General features: G+C 29.8%; 1 protein-coding gene across 1 annotated transcript; it reads left to right on the forward strand.

Moving 5' to 3' along the window:
- Window positions 1-441: 441 nt before the first annotated feature.
- LOC108561543 (dopamine receptor 2-like) lies at window positions 442-24,950 on the forward strand (the record flags this gene model as incomplete). The annotated part of the gene is given in 2 exon segments (XM_017919529.1): window positions 442-854; window positions 23,754-24,950. Coding segments are annotated over 2 exon segments (1,238 nt in total), but the record flags the coding sequence as incomplete, so codon positions are not given.
- Between the last annotated feature and the right edge of the window lie 760 nt (window positions 24,951-25,710).

Below are 25,710 nucleotides of genomic sequence, written 5' to 3' on the forward strand. Positions count from 1 at the left end.
TTCAATAAACAAAAATAGTTTCCAAGGGGGGGAAGTGGGAATATTATTGTTATTAATGCTGTTGGGGGGTGGCGGGACGGTGGTTTTAGTGTGGACGTCGAGTTAATCAATATTAAATCCGAAAGGGCTGTGTGTGATTTCATTAAAGAAAATTGGGGGGCCGCGAAATAATTTGTTGTTTGTTTGGTGGAAAGGCGAAGTGCGGTGCGTTCCGACAGGCTAAGGGAGGTTTTTGCGTTAAACACACAAACACACACACATTGTGCATGTGTTGTTGTTTATGTATAAGTGTGTGTATATGTATACATGCACGCACGTACATACATACACACACAATGAAATGGGGGGCGGTCGTGAACGGCGTAGGGTGTGCGGCGGGACGCACAATTGCGCTACCAGTTTGTATTCAGTTTATCGCAAGCTCTCGGGGGGCGGCGGCGCCTGCGTCTCGACGCCAAAGTGGCCCGAACTTTTGGCGGTTCAGTCCGCCGCCGCCGCCGACGTTTGCACCGGGGGGGTTCCGTGCGACACGACAACACTACGTGCTGGGAACAACGCGTGAACCGCCGCCGCGTGCGCAAAAGTCTCGCATTTCGAAGAATTTAAATATTAACAACAACAAGAACAACAACAAAAAACAAACAAATAAAAATATAATTAATAACAGACGAATTTAATCCAAACCGATGACAATTTAAATTAACTCGTAGTTTAACAATTAACAGCAGTTGTTCTTTTTTTTCTAAATAAGAAAAATTAAATTTTAAACTTTTTTGTACGTTAAATTATGTTTGAGCATCTGGGGTTAATTGGATGGTGCCCCAACTGGTTTCACGATTTTCTAAAAACCTTTTGTAAGTAACATTTCAGTACAGCAGAATCCAATAAACACATACATTTGAAACCTCAACAAATCCATCAAAATACACAGAAAGTTTGAAAACTTATGAACAAACACATTTCTTTTTAATTACTTTTTTAAATTATTGATATCAAATTAAAAAAAATTGAATTTTGATTGTCTTACTTGCTCTAATTGTACGATTACATAAAATATAACATTTTTCACTGATTTTTGTGTATTTTTCCATTTTGATTAACTTTTTAATTTTGCAATGATTTTTCTCTTCGAACAAAGGTTTTTCTGCAAATTTTAATTAAATTCAACAAAATTGAACTCAATTTCTTTCAAATTGTTAAAATACACAAGTAAATAATCATTTATACATTATGTACATTTCAGATTTTAATATCTTCTAATTTTATTTCAAGATTTTACTTTAAAATAATTGCGTTTTCAAACTTTCAATATATAAATTTATCATTTACACATTTTCTTATGATTATTCATTGTTAGTTTTAAAATTATTTCTATTAAAGCTATGAAAATAAGAAACTAATAAAGATTGAATAAATATAAATAATTTAGTTGATTCAATGAATTTGTTGTAATAATATTATTATAATACAAATTGTTAAAATATACAACTAAATAATTATTTATACTTTATGCACATTTCAGATTTTACTAACTTCTTATTTATTTTAAAATAATTACGTTTTCCAACTTTCAATATATACATTTCTCATTTACACATTTTCTTATAATTATTCATTGTTAGTTTTAAACTTAGTTCTGGAAACTTATAAAGATCGAAATATTTGCTTTTATAATGTTTCAGTTTTTAATATCTCAATAATACTTTTTCATTTCCGTTTTAAATTTCTTTATTAATGTGAATTGTTACATGATTTAAGTTATTTGTTTTTGTGGCTTTTTGCGAGCTTGAGCTCTTTGAGCCATTACAAATAATACTTTTAAATATGTTCATTTCAGTTTACACATTTTCATATATTTATTCTATGGAAATTGGAAACTAATAAAGATTTAAAATAATTTCGTTTTCATACTTTCAATACATACAGTTCTCAATTACAAATAATTATTCATTGTTTGTTTTAAACTTACTCTGGAAACTAATAAAGACCGAAATATTTGCTTTTGCAAAGTTTCTTACAGTTTCAAAAAGATATAAATATTTTAGTTTATTCAATGAATTTTGTTGTAACAATATTTTTATAATAGAAGTTGATAAAATACACAAGTAAATAATTATTTATACTTTATGTACATTTCAGATTTTACTATCTTCGAATTTACTTTAAAATAATTGCGTTTCCATACTTTCACTATATAAATTTATCATTTACACATTTTCTTATAATTATTCAGTGCCTGTTTTAAAATTAGTTCTTTCAAAGCTATGAAAATAGAAAATAAATGATTTTATAATGTTTCTTATAAACATTTTAGTTCATGCAATTAATTTGTTGTAATAATATTAACAATTCAATCAAATATTGTAATATTAAATTCTTAACATTTCTTGATGCAATATGAATGTTTTAATAAAGATTGAAATATTTGCTTTCATAATGTTTCTTATAACTTCAAATACATTTTAGTTCATTCAATGCATTTGTTGTAAAGTTTTGAAAAGAGAAAATGAACAACGATTGAAATATTTCATCATATAATTTTACATTTCTTTATTCCAATGAAATATATTTCTATCAATATCTCTGCTCTTTATACGTAAATATTATATGAAATTATGTGTAATAAATTATGTTCATTACCATTAACAACTCAATTAATTAAACACAACATTGATTTAGAATTACACAATTAAGCATACATTAATTATTTCATTTATATATATTTGAAGTTTTCATATCGTTACTAAATAATTAAACATAATTAGAATATTTATTAATTATATGATATATATTTATCTATGTAATACATATGTCACGGTAAAAGTACATAATAAATGTATCTTCAACTTAGATTTACCCACAATTTCCGGGAAATGTATACATTTACCGAATAATGTCGGTAAATGTTCATGTAGGTGCCACAGCGGTTTCAAAAGTAAATAAACAATGCGCTAAAATTATATCTCTCTCTCTCTCGCATCCACTGCCATTGTCAAATAATGCCATCGAATGCCTTTGCAGAGACCCCAAACAAAAGAGCGCTGTCAGTTTTATACTTACATTTACCGATTGTGTACTTTTAGCGTAAATGAATTATTTGGATCATGCTTTAAAATCAACGCTAGCAAAGAATAAGAGTAAGAATTATGGTATGTAACATATTGTTTATGAATAAAAACGTTTGTTTATCTTCAACTTTTGCCGATGTTCGTAAGTACATGTAAATATTTACCGGTAAAAGTAGATATATGACGCTGCTGTCAGATTTATACTTACATTTACCGATTGTGTACTTTACCGTAAATGAATTATTTGGATCATGATTTAAAATCAACGCTACCAAAGAATAGAATAATAAAAGTAAGAATTGTGTATTTTTTTTATTTTCTTTTTTCAATATTTAAGTTTAAGTAAATGTGAGGGAAAAAACCCTATGGAATGTAACATATTCATTATGAATAAAAACGTTTGTTTATCTTCAAATTTTGCCGATATTCGTAGGTAGATGTAAACATTTACCGTTAAAAGTAGATATATAATGCTGCTGTCAGATTTATACTTACATTTACCGATTGTGTACTTTTAGCGTAAATGAATTATTTTGATCACGCTTTAAAATCGACGGTAACAAAGAATAGAAGAATAAAAGTAAGAATTGTGTAATTTTTTTATTTTCCTTTTTTTCAATATTTAAGTTTAAGTAAATATTAGAGAAAAAAACCTATGGAATGTAACATATTGTTTATGAATAAAAACGATTGTTTATCTTAAACTTTTGCAGATATATGTAGGTAGATGTAAACATTTACTGGTAAAAGTAGATATATGACGCTGCTGTCAGATTTATACTTACATTTACTTACAAGTTCGGTAAATGTACAGATTTACCGGGAAAAGTATACATTTAAAATCAAAGAAAGTAAGACAATTTGTGACAATTATTACAAAATGAAAGTAACTAATGTTTTTTTATCATAATGTTGATGAATAAATAATTTCTGTTACAAATTCCTTAATGACCCAATAACATAAAGTGTAAAGAATGTCAACGGTGTGTGTAAATACAAACAATTCCATAGACAATTATTTCATGATCAGAATTTTTTTTGCTTCATCCAATATAAAAAAATCGATCGAAACGCAAATTACTTTTTAATATAAGCAACATATTTAGTTTACTCACATATTATTTATCATTACTATATGTACTTAATATACAATATTTACATATTCATTATTTTTTTCTAAAAATATTTTTATAATTTTATTGCAAAAATTATAAAAAAAACAAATTTAAAAATGATTATTTTTCATTAATCTCATATAAATTTACAATTTTTGAAATTGGACAAAATCCTCATAATAAAAACAATTAAAATATGTAAAAGTATTGAATTTAATTATAGTTTTAATTAAGTAATTATTAATTATTGATTATGAAAATTTCAACTGAAAATAACTGTAAAATAATATGTTTTTTTATAGTTTGAATCTTTTTTTTTCCAATTTCCGTATCCGTGCACTCGAACATTACACTCATTCACGTTAATTTTTAATTGCGCAGAGTGGAAATCCACGAACCGAACGCATTGTTCTCTTAACATTTCAAGAAAGAGTGCCACTTCCTTAAATAGTACAGAGAAACACTCTTTAAGGGATTCCTTTTTGATGAACAACTCATACATTTTTCAAGACAAATGTATGCAACATAAATTACATAAACTTAATTACTTTTTTCTTAATTAATTGTTAATTCAAGTTGAAAAAGAGATTAATTAATTTGGTCCACATTTTTGACAAACGTATAAAATTGATCTACATTACATTTATACATAAAAAAACTAACATACAATTTTGTATTAAAACTGAGAAAAATGTGTTTTACAAAATTTATACTAATTTTTTTTGTAAGTTAAGTATTGATGAAATCAGGTTTAGTCTTTTTTTTTTCGTCAATGTTGTGACGTTTGGAGCATAAACTTGCTGTTAATACCCAGATGGCCTATGCACGTTATTTTGTTTTGTTAATTCATTTGTTTGTACTAGTTTAATTAAATTTTAAAAATAGAACAGAAATTTGTTGTCTGTTAAGTAAGAACTGATGAAACAGTTTGAATCTTTCTTAAAAATATTTCATCCACATACGAAAAGAAATTAAATGCATGTATTTTTTTGAATTTATATGAAAATTTATAATCAAATTTATTAACAATTAGAAATTAAAATTTAATAATTTATATATTTACAAGTCAACAAATTACACTTAGTTTTCAAATGATTATTTAAACAATTTTACATATTTGATGTATAAAAATTGACAAAAAAATATTAATTAAACACATTACAGTGTTAGCAATCAAAAAGCCAAATAAAAATTGATTTTTTTCTATAACTTTTGTTTAGTTGAATGTTTCTTTCACAATATATTGAACTATTCGACTAGTTAGCTGTTTGAATTCCAAAGAAGTCAATAGTTTCAATTCGTATTTATTCTTTTATACAAGTACAAAATATGTTAAGAAAATCTAAAAAGTTAACTTTCACGAATTTTCGAAAAGTCAAGGTCATAAATTGTTTATTTTTCTATTTACTCTTTATGAAAAAACAAAAAGTATAGTGAAATGAAGTTGTTTTTTGAGTATTAGTATAAGAAAGTAAATAAAGTCAAGACATAAATCGTTTTGGAAACTTATATTAAAGTAACAAATCACATATAGAGACTTGTGAACTCTTTGGATAAAGTGAAAACTAGAAAAGTTAACATTGTAATCATAAATTTTCGCTAATAATTTGGTAAGGTTGTAAATGAATTCTATTACTATTTATTTTTTATATAACAATAAAAATAAGAAGAAAAATGAAAGCGTTTTTTGTAAGTATTTCTATGTGAAATACATTGATGAAATTAACAAAGTAAAGTTATAAATCATCCTGAAAACTTACATAGAAAATAACTACATAATTGTGAATGAAGAAATAGGGACAAACATGTTGAATTATTCATTTACTTCTTTAGTACATATAAAAACTAAAAAGTTAACATTATTATGACACATTTTGTAATACAATGCGTTAATAATTAGAATTGATTCTACTCGTATTTATTCTTTTATACAAGTACAAAAAATATTAAGAAAATCTAAAAAGTTAAGTTTAATAACAGAAATTTTCGAAAATTCAAGGATGTAAATTGTTTATTTTTCTATTTACTTTTTACGAAAAAACAAAAAGTATATTGAAATGAAGTTGTTTTTTGATTATTTGTATAAGAAAGTAAAGAAAGTCAAGACATAAATCGTGGTGAAAACTTATATTGAAGTAACAAATCACATACACAGACTTTTGAACTAAGAAATTGAAATAAACATGTTGAATTCTTGATTTATCCTTTGGATAAAGTGAAATCTAATAATTATCATAAATTGTGAATTATATTCCTTTTTATTCTTTATATAACAACAAAAAATATTGAGTAAAATGAGTACATTTATAAGAAACGCAGAAAATAACTATAAATTATGAATGAAGAAATTAAGATAAACGTGTTTCCAATTCCTAATTAATTTTAATCAACAAAAAGTATTGAGAAAATAAAAAGCTTTGTTTTTCTTTCATAAAACATGTAAAAAGAAACTGAAGAAAGTGATATTAATCTTCCATTGACTGTGTGTAAAAGCAGAATTGTGAATGAAAAAATTGAAACAAACACGCTGAATTATTGATTTACTTCTTTTGATAGAATAAAAACAAAAAAAAAGTAATAATTAACATGAAAAAATATATATTTTATTATGAAGGACGAATTAGATAATTGATTTATCGATATTCTTCTTTTGATACAATAGTACGTTAAAAAAACTTGTCTATTTATTGTTTACTCAACAAAGAAGAATAAAACTATAGATAAGGTTTTTGTGATGTAATCTGAGATATGATGTTCAAGGATGATGTCACGATATTATATAGAGAACATCTAATGCGATGAGAAATATAATAGAAACTAGAGTCAAGATATAAATCGTCCCGAAAACGTATATTGACAGTGTTGTGTTATAAAGCAACAAATAACTGCAAGAATCGTGAATACAAATAGAGAAATATACACGTTGAATTATCGATGTTGCTTCTTTGGATGTAGATTTGAATGGAACGACGTTATGTTGGCAAGAGGATTCAAGGATTTCTTTGGAATGCAAACAGCCAATACATGGATATACGAGTCGAATAATTTTATCTGTATGTGAAAGAAACATTCAACTAAACAAAAGTTATAGAAAAAAAATCAATTTTTATTTATCTTTTTGATTGCTAAAACAGTAATATGTTTAATTAATATTTTTTGTCCATTTTTATACATCAAATATGTAAATAATCGTTTGAAAACTAAGTGTAATTTGTTGAGTTGATTCATTGTAAATATATAAATTTTATGATCTAATTGTTAATAATTATGAAGATTTGTAAACATTAATTTTAATATAAATTACATGGATTTAATAGAATGGAATCAATTGACAACGTGAAAATTTATGAAAATTTTGTAATTTAACATTATTAACTTTTTAGATTTTCTTAATATGTTTTGTACTTGTATAAAAGAACAAATACGAATAGGATCAATTCAAATTATTGACGCATCTTTTAACAAAATGTGTGATAATAATGTTAACTTTTGAGTTTTTATATGAACTAAAGAAGTAAATCAATAATTCAACATGTTTTTCTCTATTTCTTCATTCATAATTTGTAGTTATCTTCTATGTAAGTTTTCAGGATGATTTATAACTTTACTTTGTTAATTTCATCAATGTATTTCATATAAAAATACTAAAAGAAAAACGCTTTTTTTTCTCAATATTTTTGTTTTTATATAAAAATTAAATAGTAATAGAATTCATTCACAACTTTACCAAATTATTAACGAAAATTTATGATAATAATGTTAACTTTTCTAGTTTTCACTTTTTCCAAAGAGTTCACAAGTCTGTATATGTGATTTCTTACTTTAATATAAGTTTTCATAACGTCTTGACTTTATTTACTTTTTTATATTAATACTCAAAAAACATCTTCATTTCATTATACTTTTTGTTTTTTCCAAAAGAGTAAATAGAAAAATAAACAATTTGCGTTCTTGAATTTTCGAAAATTCATGATATTAAAGTTAACTTTTTAGATTTTCTTAATATTTTATTGTACTTGTGTAAAAGAACAAATACGAATAGGATTATTTCAAATTATTGACGCAACTTTTAATAAAATGTGTGATAATAATGTTAACTTTTCAGTATTTATATGAACTAAAGAAGTAATTCAATAATTCAACTTGTTTTTTTCAATTTCTTCATTCGCAATTCTGTAGTTATTTACTGCATTTTGCAAGCTGTCAATGTAAGTTTCTATATCTAAACTTTCTGTACTATTTCTCTAAATCTTAAAGACAAATAATCAAAGAGCTTTTCAAATGAAAATCGTTATGTAATAAATATTTTTTGATAATTAAAAAAAAAAAAGTATCACTTTTGAATAGGATGAATGCTTTATGAATTATTTATGTAATTGTACGAAAATAATGGTAGCGTTTTAGTATTTAATAAAGTCGAGAAAGGGGATTAAACAAACACGACGGAATCTCATAATTTAGTAAACTCCAAGGACCTTCGAAGCAATAAAAAAGCAAACAAGATATATATGTTTTTATTGTGTGAAAAAATTTGTGTGTGTGTGTGAGAGAGAAAGAGAGAGTATAATAAATATGTGGAGGGCTGATAATGGCGTGGCGGAAAAACGCGATTCGGACGAGGCGTAATGGATTTTATAAATTATGGCCGTAATTAGAGTAAAATTTCATATTTATCTCCCGGCCGTGTGTGTATATAGTTGGGAGATTCCTGCGAAACCCTCATCCGTTAGTATAGGAATGAAAAAAAAAAGAGATGAGAATAGAATATGGGGTTTGGTGGAGGATTCAAAAACGTGTAGTTTCGAAACGCGACACAATACATTCCAAAACTGAAAGAAAGAGAACAAAAACTTCTCAAAATGATATCATATATAAAATTATTATTCACAATTCTGTAAATTCAGAAGCGTTTCAATTTCATAATATCTTTTGTAATTGTAAAAAATAATATTTAGGAACGAAATCAATTCAAATTTTTAACGTATTATTTTGTAAAATGTTTTCAATGTTTCAATTTCTTTTGTAGGTGCTTAAAAGAATTTATAGGAATAAGATAAATTTGGAGTAATAATGTTAACCTCTTAGTCTTTCTTGGTAAAAGAAAACAAAAAAAAGAGAAAAAACGTAGGATTTGGAAGAATTATTCAAGAAAATGTTATTTCAAACGGCGATACGATAAATTCAGAAATACGGCAATAAAGTTACAAAACTGAAGAAAGAAATATAAAGTTAAAGGAAAAGAAATTTGCTTTTTTCAACACATTTTGTAATTATTTAAAGAGTAAATAGGAATACAATCAATTTACATCCTTGATTGCTTCAAAAAAATGTATTATAATCAAGTCAACTTTTTAGTTTTTACTCGTTTAAAAGAAGTAAGTGAATAATTCAAGTTGGTCTAAAACTCTTTATTTTACAGTTTTCTTAAATTTTTGAAAAACGTAATAATGTTAACTTTTTAGTCTTTTTTGGTAAATGAAAACAAAAAAAGAGAAGAGAACGTGGGGTTTGGAAGATTTATTCAAGAAAATGTTATTTCCAAAGGCGACACGATAAATTCAGAAATACTGCAATCAAGTAACGAAACTGAAAGAAAGAATTAAAAATAAGAGAAAAAGTTAAGGGAAAATTTCCTGCTTTTCTCAATACTTTTTAGAATTCTTTAAAGAGTAAATAGGAATATAATCAATTTACTTCCTTGATTGCTTCAAAAAAATGTCTTATAATAAAGATAACTTTTTAGTTTTTATTCGTTTAAAAGAAGTAAGTCAATAATTCAAGTTGGTCTAAATTTCTTTATTTCACAGTTTTCTTAAATTTTCGAGAAACATTTCCATTTCTTAGTACTTTTTGTAGTTGCATAAAAGAATATATAGGAATAAGATCAATTTAGATTATTTGCATATTATTTTCAAAAATCTAGGATAATAATGTTAAATTTTTAATTTTTGTTGAAGAGAAATTGAAAGAATGAAATAAAAACAAGAGAAAAATTTTTTTGTTTTTCTCAATACTTTTTGTTATTCTTTAAACAATAAATAGGAATATAATCAATTTACATCCTTGATTGTTTACAAAAAAGTATTATAATAAAGATAACTTTTTAGTTTTTATTAGATTAAAAGAAGTAAGTCAATAATTCAAGTTGATCTAAATTTCTTTATTTTACAATTTTGTAAGTTTTAGAAAAGCGTTTCCATTTCTTAATACTTTTTGAAGTTGCATAAAAGAATTTACAGGAATAAGATCAATTTAGAGTAATAATGTTAACTTTTTAGTCTTTTTTGGTAATAGAAAACAAATAAAAGAAAAGAGAATGTAGGGTTTGGAAGAATTATTCAAGTAAATGTTAGTTCCAAAGGCGATACGATAAATTCAGAAATAAAGTAACGAAACTGAAATAAAAATAATAAAAATAAGAGAAAAAGTTGAAGGAAATATTTCTGCTTTTCTCAATACTTTTTGGAATTCTTTAAAAAGTAAATAGGAATATCATCAATTTACATCCTTGATTGTTTAAAAGAAATGTATTATAGTAAAGTTATTTTTTTAGTTTTTATTCGTTTAAGTCAATAATTCAAGTTGGTCTAAATTTCTTTATTTCACAGTTTTGTAAATTTTCGAAAAGCGTTTCCATTTCTTAATAATTTCTGTAGTTGCATAAAAGAATATCTAGGAATAAGAACAATTTAGATTAATTGCGTATTATTTTCAAAAATCTAGGATAATAATGTTAACTTTTTATTGAAGAGAACATAGGGTTTGTTGTTTCGAAAGGCGACACGATAAATTCAGAAATACCGCAATGAAGAAACGAAACTGAAAAAGAAAGAAAATAAGAAGTTACAGAGAAAAAAAAAAGATAGGGAGATAGGATAATAAAATGAAATGCAAACAATTTCGAGGGTTGAGCGAAAGAAGTAGAAGTATAAATTGCATAATGCGTGCTATTGATTTTGGCACTGGATCCGCAGCAATTGATCCAAGGTTGTGGTGAAGCTAGATCAAGGTCCAAGAGCGCTCTGGCTCCCGACGTCTCCTCCACCCTCGAAAACTGTCGGAAAAAAAAAGCAGAGTATCCATAAATACTTTGTTTAAGGGACGCAAATTGCGCTCATCTAATGACGGCAGACTTCGCGTGTGATTTCTACACACAGATATATATATTTTTTATTATTATCTCTCTCATCCCCTTTGCTCCTTCGTCTCCTCCGTATGTTATGTAATCCACGGATTCACGCTGGGACGCGTCTGACGAGTGCAATTTATGCCATAAATTTCCATGTTTATTCAATTATGAATTATTATTATAAGGCGGGCGCTGCTGGTTATGATAATAATAATAATAAGATGATGATGATTCGTTCTGGATGAGGATGTGGATGAGAGGATGTGGAGTGTGTGTGTGTGACGGCATTTATCACGCATTCCACGACACCTTGCCTCCACGCCTTAATCCCGAACAAATGCTCTAATCCCCCTAATTGCAATTTCCGAAACTTCTTAAATTATTCAGACTGCTCTGGAAGTCGCCAATTTGCATGACGGTAAGCGAATAACGATTGTCCTAATGCTCTCTGCATTCGCAAGCTCAACACACGTTCTCATGTATACACATACTACATAAAACGCACACGCACAAGAAATGTTGATGCGGTGCACAGCAGTGGGACGACGGTAATTGAGTTCCCAATCCGAACCTCTGAATCGGGGGGATGATTAAGCTCGTCCTCGTCGAAAGAGAGACGCGAAGAATAAAATTGGGATACGAGATAATCCGTTCCGTTTATGAAGAGTAAATATTGTCCGATTGGATTATCCTCGCACACCATGAATACGTAATTCGATCGAAAGACCAACATTAATTGAACTCCACTATAATATTATTTTTACTTTCATACATTAATTAACATCACGATTCAACAAAACCAGCTGAAACATCATGAAATAAAGCAAAGCAAATTTAATTGTATTCATTACAACAATAAGAAAAAATACAAATTATGTTGTTTCCATAGTTTTCTGTAACTTTTAACTGTTAAATTATTTATTAAATTGTACAAAATTATACAGAAATTGTTGTATAATTAACTCAATCAAAATTAAGAAAATAGTAGATTTTTAAGATTGTTTTTGATTGTATTTTATTTATTTTCAATTAAAAAATCCGCACCAATCGAAGCCCAATATACCGGACAAAAACCGTACTAATCGAGGACCTGAAAACCGAATTAAAATAATGAGCACAATTCTTTTTTTTCAATTCAAATTTTATTTATTTTCAATTAAAAAAATCCGCACTAATCGAAGCCCAATTTTATTTCTTCTTAAATAAAATTTCATTTATATTCAATTAACAAATCCGCACTAATCGAAGCCCAATATACCAGATAGAAACCGTACTAAAAACCGCATTAAAATAAAGGGCACAAAAAAAATATTCTCAATTCAAATTTTATTTATTTTCAATTAAAAAATCAGCACCAATCGAAGCTCAATATACCAGACAGAAACCGTACTAATCGAGGGTCTGAAAACCGCATTAAAATAATGAGCACAATTATTTTTTTCAATTCAAATTTTATTTATTTTCAATTGAAAAATTTGCACTAATCGAAGCCCAATATACCAGACAGAAACCGTACTAATCGAGCACAATTATTTTTTTTCAAGATAAAGAGCAAAATTATTTTTTTCATTTCAAATTTTATTTATTTTCAATTAAAAAATTCGCACTAATCGAAGCCCAGATATTAAATGAAAATGGTAGCAGAGTTCGGTAAATTTAATGACATTATATGCGGGAAATTTTATTTGTATTTTATGCTCGTATTCTCCATATTATTCCCTCTTTATTTATCTCTGGTTTCTTCTATATTTTTTTTGAAAAAGTCTGAGAAAAGACTGTTATAAAAGTGAAGAAAACTTTGAAACTAAAGTAAACATTAATGTGAAGAAAAGAGATAATTTAAGCAATTATATGTGATATAATTAACAAATTCATTCATATCTTATCGTTTTCATTGAAAAATACTAAAATTTTACACTTCTTCATTTAAGAATACTAAATTTCAATTATTCAAGAATATTTGACCAATTAATGAATGTTAAATGACGATGATTGCGCGACGAAAGAAATTGGAGACAGCATTCGTTACAGGCGCGCGATTTTGCATTAATTTTCATTAAGTGCAGCATATACATTTTCCGCTTTGGCATTCTTAACTTGGCGTGACAGCGTTTTAATTACTGAAATAACTTCGTGCCGTTGCCGTCGTTTTTTTTTGCAAAAAAAATGAAAAATAGAAGGAACGAGAGATAAATAAAGAGGGAATAATATGGAGAAAACGAGCGCAAAATGAAAATAAAATTATATAATGTCATTAAACTCAATGAACTTTTAATTGAAAATAAGTAAAATTTGAATTGAGAATATTTTTTGTGTCTCTTATTTTAATGCGGTTTTCAAGTCCTCGATTAGTACGGTTTCTATCTGGTATATATTGGGCTTCGATTAGTGCGGATTTGTTAATTGAAAATAAATGAAATTTGAATTGAGAAAAAATAAAAATATTTTTATTGTAACCCTACTCCTCAAACTCCCACCCCCTTGCTTAGTTAATTTCATATGTAGAATAAGTATTTGTAATTAGGCTTAGGAAGAACGCTAAAGAATAAACTACAGAGTCCTGAGGGAAGAACTACAATAAACCAAACACTTTGAATAATAAACCATAAGTAAAACTCGTCAGATTCATTATTTACCAAACCTAAGGCTATACAACAGAAGAAAATATCAAACAGTGTCCAGAATTCCATCCCTCGGACACGACAACTTAAATAGCTTAAAGGATGTTGATGAAAGGAATAAAGCACACAAATGAAACCAAATCATATATAAGTTTATTATTAGATCGAAGGAAATGTTTGTGGAAGAGAATAAGTTAATCAGGCAACAATTTTCTAAAGGAAACGAAAACTATTTGCGCGCCACGCAACATTGATTTAAGCGATAAAAAGCTGTATATCATATTTTTCTTATATAATAAAAAGCATTTAGTGCGCCAATAAATAGACACAAAAGCTATTAAAGTTGTATATCATCTTGTCCTATATAATTTTTTTTTGATAATTCTATAGACAAAGAATGTGAAGTAGGTTACACGCAACAAAGTTTAGAAAAAAATATGGAATTATCGATCGTAGTCAATTCGTAAAACTTCATCGAAATTGATGATCAACAGTTGTATTGTATTGTTTCTTTATAGAAAACACAATTATAATCGATTACTTTCATATTCTTAGAAAATAACTCAAAATATCGCAATAAAAAATATATATTTTGTAATTTGTAAATGTTTTTAATTTGTAAATATTTTCAATGAAACTTTACAAATGTTCGCAAACAATATGTAAATAATCGTGACTAAAGTGTTATTTTTTTGGATACACACAAAGAGGAACTCAGAAACGAAGACCTAATGGGAAAAGACAAGTGGAAGTAAGTGGAAGAGGAGGAATTTATTAAATTGAAATTCATGCTCGTTCTTTCAAAACTTAAAGGCTTTGACGAAAAGGCAATTGAAATTTCCGTATCACATAACTCTTTGAATCAAAGTACAAAAGTCCTTCAAAAGTTATATGAAATATTTATATATATATACATAATACTGATGAATTTAATATTGAAGAAAATGTGAGTAAAAATAATTAATTTGGAATTAATGTAGAAAAAGAAGATATACCAGACAGAAATCGTACTGATCGAGAACTTCAAAACCGCATTAAATTAAGGGGCACATTTTTTTTTACCAGACAGAAACCGCACTAATCGAGGACAAATAAATCATGTTTAATGGAAAATTTTAAGGATTTTAAACATTTTTACTGAATATTAACATGAATATTAACTCTGCAATTCTTTTTTTATTATTTCTTTTTATGTTACTGCAACTTGTTTTTTTAAGGATTTTTTCAAAGAAGAAAAATTATAAATGTTAAGAATTCCTAAAGCTTTTTCTTAGTTTTCTTTTTTCTGATACTGGGAAAAATTATGATTATTAACATCAATAATGATTTTAGGTATTTTTGAGTAAAAACCTTAAATATCATATATATTAAGCATTGCATATGGATTTAGAAGAAAAAAAACGGTAGTACAGAAAAATAAGGGATTTTCAGGAAAATAAATATTTCAGGAAATATTTTTTCAGAATATAAAAAAAAATGTTTTTGTTTCTCGTCTCAAACGTTGGTATAATATAGAAATTTTACTATAGTATATTCAGAAAAATAAACGTACACCTATGGATAATTGATTTTTTTTTCAATGGAAAGTGTTTTGAAGAATTAATTGAGGAAGAAATGGGAAATTTAGAGAAAACAGCGTGCATTTTGTCTAATAGAGGAAAATGTTTGTTTTTTCCTTCTTCGTCCTCTCCTTGATATATTTGTAGGCATTCAGATGTGTTTGATCAAAGTTGTTTGACAAATAACATATGAACAAATAAAAAGGGCTTTAGGTATTTTGGGTTTCGTGTGGAGTATCGGTTTCAACGTCAATAAATATATGTATATATATTTTGTATGTATAAAGTTGAGGACTAATATTATAATCCAATCGATATGGATGTTGAGGTTGGGGGGGTCGGTGGAGTCGGGGGCGGCGGCGGCGGACTGCTGGAGAGGCAAGGGCGGTCAGGAGGGTGAATCGCTGCGCGAAGGGGGGTTTCGGGGGGTGGTTGGTTGGTTGGTGTAGGTTAGAGGGCGGCATATATGTATATCAAATTAAGCGGTGATCACAAGGCGGCTCGTGTGGGGATGTATATGTGGTTGAAAACCGCGATACTTTCCGCCCGGTTGATTATTCCATCGGCCCAATCATCCGCAAAGGAACCTTCCACATCCTTCGAATGGATGCGCCCACTGTACGTTTCTGTTTCATGCCCACAACCACATCGACTAATAATATACCACACCACCTCGACAACAAACGACAAACTAAAAAAAGAGATGCCATCCCCGATCCTAACCCATTCTCACCACCCCCATTCCATCCACCGCTCGCAACCCCATCTCTCTCACCGATCACCCACCTGACCTCATCCGCCCACGACAGCGTCAACCACAATTCCAATAACTCGATCCTAATTCAATACATTTGCCCTTTACAGAAGTGGTCTTCAACTGAACGGACAAGAACTCTGTTTTTTCTTTTCCTTCAACAAGAAGAAAGCTTCCTCGAACCGTCCCCAATCTATATCACACCTCTATTTTATTTGCTTCTCCTCAAGTATTATTGAACAGCCAAACTCGAATACGTGATACTTGTCATTTACTTGTCAAATATCAAGATGTAAAGCTGACATTTGTCATTTACTCAACAAATATCACGTTGTTTCAAGTATCCATGACTGCTTCTACCCATTCATTTTTCTTCCCGGGAAATTTAAATCTAATTTCTTAAGAATTCCCGGGAAATAAAAGTTAAACAAATAGTAAACTAAAATTACTGTTAACCGTAGTCTTTTTTGTCCGAGTTATAATATTTATATTAATTAGAGAGAGAAAAATCAAAAATAAAAACAAGGACCAAAATCTGTCATTTACTTGTCAAATATTAAGATGTACAGCTGACATTTGTCATTTACTCAACAAATATCACGTTGTTTCAAGTATCCATGACTGCTTCTACCCATTCATTTTTCTTCCCGGGAAATTTAAAATTAATTTCTTAAGAATTCCCGGGAAATAAAAGTTAAACAAATAGTAAACTAAAATTACTATTGATAGTAGCCTTTTTGTTCGGGATATAATACTTATATAAATTAGAGAGAGAAAAATCAAAAGTAAAAACAAGAACCAAAATCTGTCATTTACCTGTCAAATATTAAGATGTACAGCTGACATTTGTCATTTACTCAACAAATATCACGATGTTTCAAGTATCCATGACTACTTCTAACCATTCATTTTTTTTTCCCGGGAAATAAAAGTTGGACAAATAGTAAACTAAAATTACTATTAACCGTAGTCTTTTTGTCCGGGATCTAATACTTATATATATTAGACAGAGAAAAATCAAAAATAAAAACAAGAACCAAAATCTGTCATTTACTTGTCAAATATCAAGATGTACAGCTGGCATTTGTTATTTACTGTACAAATATCACGTTTTTTCAAGTATCCATGACTACTTCTTCCCATTCATTTTTCTTCCCGGGAAATTTAAAATTAATTTCTTAAGAATTCCCGGGAAATAAAAGTTGGACAAATAGTAAACTAAAATTACTATTAACCGTAGTATTTTTGACCAGGATATAATACTTATATAAATTAGAGAGAGAACAAAATCTAAATTAAAAATTTAAAAAACTCAATCAGAAATAAAAACAAGGACCAAAATCTAATGGTAAAAGGTATTTTTTTTAAATTTGTAGTGTATCAACTGCATTTTGTTAACGTGTTTGTGCCAACAAAAAATAAAGACTGTCGAAACGGCCGTTTAATGGAACCATTGCAAATGTTTGATCGGCAAAAATCAAAAAGCTGAGCGTTGTGCGCCAATCAGTTTTCAAGGGTTGTTTGACTGTTACATAAACTGTCCGGTCGGTCACAAGCGTATCCAATTTCCGGCACCAAAAACGCGCTTATTTACACATTTCTTTCCCCGTTTTAATTTCCATCGCGCAGAGCGTGTAAAGTTTCCACAGCAAAAACAAACATCGCCTCTACTATTATTGAAGGCTTTATCAAAATTTCGCGACCCTTCAACCGAATTAATCCAACAAAACCTTTTTGCTTATATTCCGCCACTATTATTAATTGTTAATAACTAAATTCAATGTGTATTTAGGATTATGAATTGAATTAATCCACTGTTTTCAGCGGTTGTTAATTACGTTAAATCGGAAATGAATAGATCTTTCAGCGTGCATGAGAATTCGTATAATTACTGTGAAGTGCTTAACTGTGTGGGGATTCTCTCGTTTTGCGGATTTCGAGTGCATCGCAGATGTATTTTGTTGGGTTCAGGAGAGTATTCAGGGCACTTGGAAAATCCTCGAATGCGTCATTACGAGTTGTTCTTTTCAAAGGATTTACCTAAACGTTCCATTTTCTGGATTACGCTTTAAGCACTGCAGCTCGAATCTTTACAACGAACTTCCTAATTACACATCCTGTTTATACGTTTCACAGGTGTTTTGTAAAGTGCTTTAATTACGGATGTGACAATTATAATTAGTTCTTTGCAAATCATGTTTGTCAAAGAAGTTAAAGCCATATTATTTCATAATCCATTGCAACAGTTCATTAATACCGTTACAAAATTTTACTGAAATAAGTACAATTTTATTTAATTAAAAATTAATTATTTAAAAAAAACTGTTTAATATCAATTACATAAAATTATGAAGAAAATAAGTGTAAGTTAAAACAATATAAATTTATTTGTAGACCTAAGTCAATAAGTTCTTAGATGACATATAGTTGAGTGAACAGCAAAGGACGAAAGCCGTATTTTAAGGCCAAAGATAAATCGTTCTACAAGAAAGGTATCGAAATGTTAGAGAAGCGTTGGATTTAATATATCACTCTTGAACAACATATTTTCGTGAATTTCTCGACAACCCCTTAAGATAATTATATCATCGACCACTCGTATGAAAGTTGAATATCTCACCTATCCAAGGCGTCTACATACATCTTTGTGCTGCCATCGACTCGCCTGCTATGAGCTGCAGAAATTGAAAAAAAAAACACATACTTAACGTCTTATGCATAACAGACAAATGACGGTATTTTCGTTTTTGTTTTCAGTGTTTTTGGTTTTTCGTGAATTTCTCGACAATCCCTTAAGATAATTACATCATCGACCACTCAGTTGAAAGCTGAATGTCCCACCTTTCCAACGAGCATATTGATATCTTCGTGTTCTCATCGAATCGCCTGCCATGAGCTGTATAAATTGAAAAAAACAGAAAAACGACGTTTTTTTTTAATGTCTACGGTTTTTCGTGAATTTCTAGACAACTCCTTAAGATAATTATATCATCGACTACTCGTATGAAAGCTGAATATCTCATCTTTCTAACACGCCTAAATACATCTTTGTAGTGTCATCGAGTCGCCTGTTATAAGCTGAAGAACATTTTTTATTCAGTTTTTACAGTTTTTCGTGATTTTCTCGACAAATCCTTAAGATAGTTACATCATCGACCACTCGTTTGAAAGCTGAATATCTTGCCTTTCCAACAAGTCTACATACATCTTTGTGCTGCCATCGACTCGCCTGCTATGAGCTGTAGAAATTGAAAAAAAAACACATACTTAACGTCTTATGCATAACAGAGAAATGACGGTTTTTTCGTTATTGTTTTCAGTGTTTTTGGTTTTTCGTGAATTTCTCGACAACCCCTTAAGATAATTACATCATCGACCACTCAGTTGAAAGCTGAATGTCCCTTAAGATAATTATATCACCGAATACTCGTATGAAAGCTGAATATCTCACCTTTCTAACTAGTCTAGATACATTTTTGTGCTGTCATCGAGCTGCCTGCTTTGAGCTGTAGAAATTGTAAAAACAGAAAAACGACGTTTTTTTTCAATGTGTACAGTTTTTCGTGAATTTCTCGACAACTGGCATCTTCGTACTGCTGCCTGCTATGAGCTGTTGATGAATAAAGTCGAATGTTGACCAAAAGTTATTGTTTTATTACTAATCCTACGAACTAATTGAGTGAGGTGTTACAAGTATCAATTCTGACTTCATTTGAAAAATAAAGAACAATTAAAAAAAATAATTAATGATTCCTCTTTAGAAATAAAAAACGAGGTCATGAAAGGTCGTTGCTTTCTCTAATAATAAATGATTTTTTTGTTGTTCCATATACAAAACAACATGCTTATTTTTTCGTACAACGATTACCTTAAGGGTTTTGAATCTATTACGAGTATGCAAAGGAACGTGCCGTGTCGTTAACCCTCCTACATTCAAGTATACAAGTGGCCAATAGAAGCATAATAAGAGTTAAACGAAACTACGAAAGTATTCAAGGAAGTGTCGGAATGGATGTCAAATTAAGGCAAATTTATGCAAAACGTCACGTGTAAAGTATGTAATATCGACGTGTCTGCAAATTTATTTCGGGAAATAATAATAATAATAATACGAACAAGTGTACACATTTTTCTGGAGCTGTTTTCCACGTGTGTGTGTGTGTGTGTGTGAAAACTCGAGGCATATTGAATTATGTGAAAAACTGTTCTGAATAATTTACCAATGTAAATATTTATGGAAGTCGTGCATGGAAAGGAGGTATCGGGAGTGGTAAGAAAGAAGGAGAAAAAAAATACACTGCGAGTGTTTGTATGTAAGCCATTATATGAATTATGCATTCATTTCGAAAGGACGAAGCCGCCACCACGCGAGGTGCATAGAATTCTCGCGAGCGACCCTCCATTCAGAGATTGAATCCTATAATTGGTGCCAACTAGATTTCAGTGAAAAGACCGAGAGTTTCATGAGAAAATGAAGCAAAGAAAGAAAAAGAAAAAAACACTCCTTTACTACCCTATTTTGTTTCCTTTGCACTCCTTTTCTGAAGGCGACGGCGGCGGCGGAATCGAGATCTCCACTGAAATCTTTCTCTCCTTCAGCAATTTCAATGTCTCCTCGTGTGCATGCGAGAAAGCATTGGTACGAGCAGACCCACTATCCATCCTCCTTCTACTCTCCAGGGGAAATGCGGCGAGAATTTGCATTTACATCTTCCCACATAAACTGCAGCTGAAATAAATTTCGTGTTTATGCCACGCTTTTTCCTCCATCTTACAGGAGGCGCAAGCCTCTTCCTTCCTCCCTTATTTTATTTCTCAGCTTCATCCCTCCGGCTGCTAATACTAAATTCTATCCGGACTCGCACAACTGACAGGTTAACCGCTTCGCCTATATAAAACTCAAATACACTTACACAATTAAATTCTAATAGGATCGGAACTGTTGGGAAACCGGAGCCAGGAAAATATATTGCATTTCGGATTCATTTTCTTCGCTTTTTTTTTTCTACTCCATTTTCCATTCGTTTCATATCGGACCGATTATTGCAATATCACTAATAGCTAATGAACATTATTACTTCCATCAATTCAAATCGATGCATTCGAACTACTCAAGTTATTAGACTTAATGGTTTCAATACATTAAGAACTTCACTGAAATTTTGTTGAAAGATAATGCATTAATATTTCTTTATAAACTTTACACTAAAACGTTTGAACAATTAATTAACAATTAATTAGTTTCTGAATAATTATGTGAAATGAAATGAAAGGCTGATGATGGTTTGAATAAATGAAAATCGTCAGCAATGTTATATAAGTCGCGCTGGAAGTTATTTACGGGACGGAAAAGCTATTAACTGTTAAATATTTAGTGTGGAAGTTCGCTGAAAATGACCGTGGAGAGAATGAGTATCATTGATGTGATGGCTGGTATTAAAACTAACGATGATTCCTTTGCGTGAGGTGTTTTGGGAATCTGCCAGGCGGCGATGCCCAATCGATTGGCAACTCAAGAAGAAGTGAAAAGAAAAAAAGGTTGTGGAAATTCTTTTTCAAATGACTTTCCGATGCTATTAGAAGCCCCGACGAGATAACTAAACTTGTAACAAATTGCATATTTCTTGATGAGATCGACCGACGGCGTGCGAAAGCTCCAATCGTCTCATCACTCTTCCGACATACCATTTAGTACTTTAAAGTGCTTCAAAAAAAAGTCTGTGTATATATAGGAATAGTGCTTCTACCCATATCTGCAGCTGACGCAGTGTTAAATCATTGAAAATAATACAAAATTTCATTTAGTTTTTTTTCTTTTTTTTTTGTAATTTAATAATAATTTCTATTCCTTTATCTCATTTATTTTTTCCAACCTGTTAAGTTCAAACATATTTATTTATTCAAAATTGCGTTTTAAACGTTTCTTCTTAAATTTAAGAATAATACTAGTTTTTATAAATTGAAACTTTGTAAATTAATAGCAACTTCATTATTGTCCCCAGATAATTAACAACTTTAGGTGAATACACTATGAATCATGTTTACAAATCGTCTTAATTGTTAATGGTTATACAATGAAAATAAGCATTTATACGTATTTTCGTTAAATTTCTTATGTTTCATATAGTTTTGTCTTATTTATGATTATTACGTTGTTATACTAATTTTGTAGTTCTCACAAGTTCATCAAGGTTTTATAGATTACGTTTTTCTCAGTCTTATAAATATATCAAATCTAAGTAATATTAGGCTTACTCTATATACGTATAGGTGTAATTAGTTTAAGTCTAAATTTAAATCTAAATATTATCACTTGATATTGAAAATCATATCGATTTCAAAGCGATTCCTCACTCTAAATTAAAAAAAATTGTAGTCCGAAATTCATTCATCTTATAAAAGACAATTATAGAAGACAACAATTTAAAACTTGTTTTATCTATTTACAAAATTGAACTGTACCTTCAATTAGGAGTAAAATCTATAAGGAATAAAACGTACTAAACTAATGCTGTTCATTTGAAACTAAATATTTAAAATCTTGGAAATCCTCAAATTCTGAAACTGAAAACATTTCAACTCAAGTTGCAGAATATAAATATTATATATATAGATTACGTTTTTCTCATAAATATATCAAATCAATTAGTTTAAGTCTAAATCGAATTCTAAATATTACCACTTGATATTGAAAATCATATTGAAATTCATTCATATTATAAAAGACAATTATAGAAGACAACAATTTAAAACTTGTTTTATCTATTTACAAAATTGAACTGTACCTTCAATTAGGAGTAAAATCTATAAGGAATAAAACATACTACAACTAATGCTTTTCATTTGAAACTAAATATTTAAAATCTTGGAAATCCTCAAATTCAGAAACCGAAAACATCTCAACTCAAGTTGCAGAATATAAATATATATATATAGATTACGTTTTTCTCAGTCTTATAAATATATCAAATCTAAGTACTATTAGGCTTATTCTATATATTAATTCTAAATATTACCACTTGATATTGAAAATCATATTAGAAATTCTCATTTCTTATACCCAATTTTTTGAAATTTTTTATAAAATTATTATTCCTTTTGAGAAATTACTACAAATTACAAATTTTTATTTCGTATTTTTTCAAACTTATTCATAACTGTTTCTTTCTGTGTCTTCTATAATTATTTTCCAATTTTGGAGAAGTTTGTGCTGAATTTAGTAGTTTGATTATTGATTGGGTTTGAGTGCTCCACGATCGTTCTAATTCACCTAGCCTCGGCAACAGCTTAACAAACTCAAGGACTCTAACGCCTGAAACCGCAAATTCTACCTTTAAGATTTAATTAACACTACCTGAATTGTTCAAAAATATTACCGCTTTTTTGAATAAAATTATTACAAAATAAATTAGTTTGATTGTGTTGTTGTTGTTAAAGTGTAGTAATTTGTAGTAGAAGTAATTGGATGTTAGACAAATGATTAATTAATTATTATTGGTTGTTTCAGAGATGAAGGGGCTGAACGAGAAATGGCAATGAATGGAAGTGAAGTGGTGTATCTATCTGGGGGTTTGGAGCTGGTGAATGGAGGCAGCAGCAACAGCGGAATTGCGGAGGTGAATTGGACGAACGGTTCGGATCCGGAGAGGGATGCTTGGGAACAGTGGAGCTCTTTAATGCAGGATCGTGCGGTCGTCGTCTCGCTGCTCCTGCTCTTCTCCCTGGCCACGGTCTTCGGTAATATGCTTGTAATCATAGCCGTATACAGAGAGAGATACTTGCACACTGCTACCAATTACTTCATCACCTCTTTGGCCTTTGCGGATTGTCTGGTCGGGCTTGTTGTGATGCCATTCAGCGCTCTGTACGAGGTGCTCGAGCACACGTGGTTCTTCGGGCCCGACTTGTGCGATATCTGGAGATCGCTTGACGTGCTCTTCAGCACCGCGAGCATCCTGAATCTGTGCGTGATCTCTCTGGACCGGTACTGGGCCATCACAGATCCCATCACCTATCCGATGAAGATGACACGTTTCCGGGCCGCTTTGCTCATCGCCGCCGTCTGGGTCTGCTCCAGCGCGATTTCTTTCCCTGCGATCGCGTGGTGGAGGGTCGTACGCACCGAACCAATTGCAGCCTACAAGTGCCCTTTCACCGAAAACTTAGAATACCTCATTTTCTCCTCCACGATATCCTTCTATCTTCCTCTCTCCTTGATGGTGTTCACTTACTACAGGATTTACCGGGCCGCAGTCGAGCAGACGAAATCTCTTCGACTCGGCACCAAGCAGATCTTGCTCGGACCGCAGATGGAGCTCACTCTGAGGATACACAGAGGAGGTGGTACTTGCAAGCTGCCGACGGCCGAATCTCGCACCCTGTATCCGCAGGAGGATGAGCCTTTGACGGCTTTGCAGAATAACGGCTTGAATCGAATGGGTCCCAACAGCAACAAGAACTTCTCGCTCAGCAGGAAACTAGCCAAATTCGCCAAGGAAAAGAAAGCTGCTAAAACCTTAGGCATCGTGATGGGAGTCTTCATAGTCTGCTGGTTACCATTCTTCGTCGTCAACCTCCTTTCCGGCTTCTGCTTACAATGCATCTGGCACGAGGAGATCGTCCTGGCAATTGTCACGTGGCTCGGATGGATCAACTCCTGCATGAATCCTGTCATCTACGCCTGCTGGAGCAGGGACTTCAGAAGGTCAGGATACAATTCTTTTTTTCATTTTAATCTCATAGATTTTGTACTATACAATACAACCTAAATTAATAAATATGAAGCTAAAGCCCGAAGCTTATAGTCCGAAACAACATCTTATAAAAGACAATTATAGAAGACAACAATTTAAAAGTTGTTTTATCCATTTACAAAATTGTACTGTACCTTCAATAATAAGTAAAATCTATAAGGAATAAAATATACTACAACCAATGATTTCCATTTGAAACTAAATATTTAAAATCTTCAAATTTAGAAACTGAAAACATCTCAACTCAAGTTGCAGAATATAAATATATATATAGATTATGTTTTTCTCATAAATATATCAAATCTAAGTACTATTAGGCTTACTCTATATACTTATAGGTGTAATTAGTTTAAGTCTAAGTCTAAATCTAATTCTAAATATTATCACTTGATATTGAAAATCATATTAGAAATTCATTCATCTTATAAAAGACAATTATAGAAGACTACAATTTAAAAGTTGTTTTATCCATTTACAAAATTGTACTGTACATTCAATTATGAGTAAAATCTATAAGGAATAAAATATACTACAACCAATGATTTCCATTTGAAACTAAATATTTAAAATCTTTGAAATCTTCAAATTCAAAAACTAAAAACATCTCAACTCAAGTTGCAGAATATAAATATATATATATAGATTATGTTTTTCTCATAAATATATCAAATCTAAGTACTATTAGGCTTACTCTATATACTTATAGGTGTA

This window comes from Nicrophorus vespilloides, unplaced genomic scaffold (genome assembly GCF_001412225.1).
Source record: "Nicrophorus vespilloides isolate i.1.1-1 unplaced genomic scaffold, Nicve_v1.0, whole genome shotgun sequence".
In the NCBI taxonomy this organism is placed as follows: Eukaryota; Metazoa; Arthropoda; class Insecta; order Coleoptera; family Silphidae; genus Nicrophorus; species Nicrophorus vespilloides.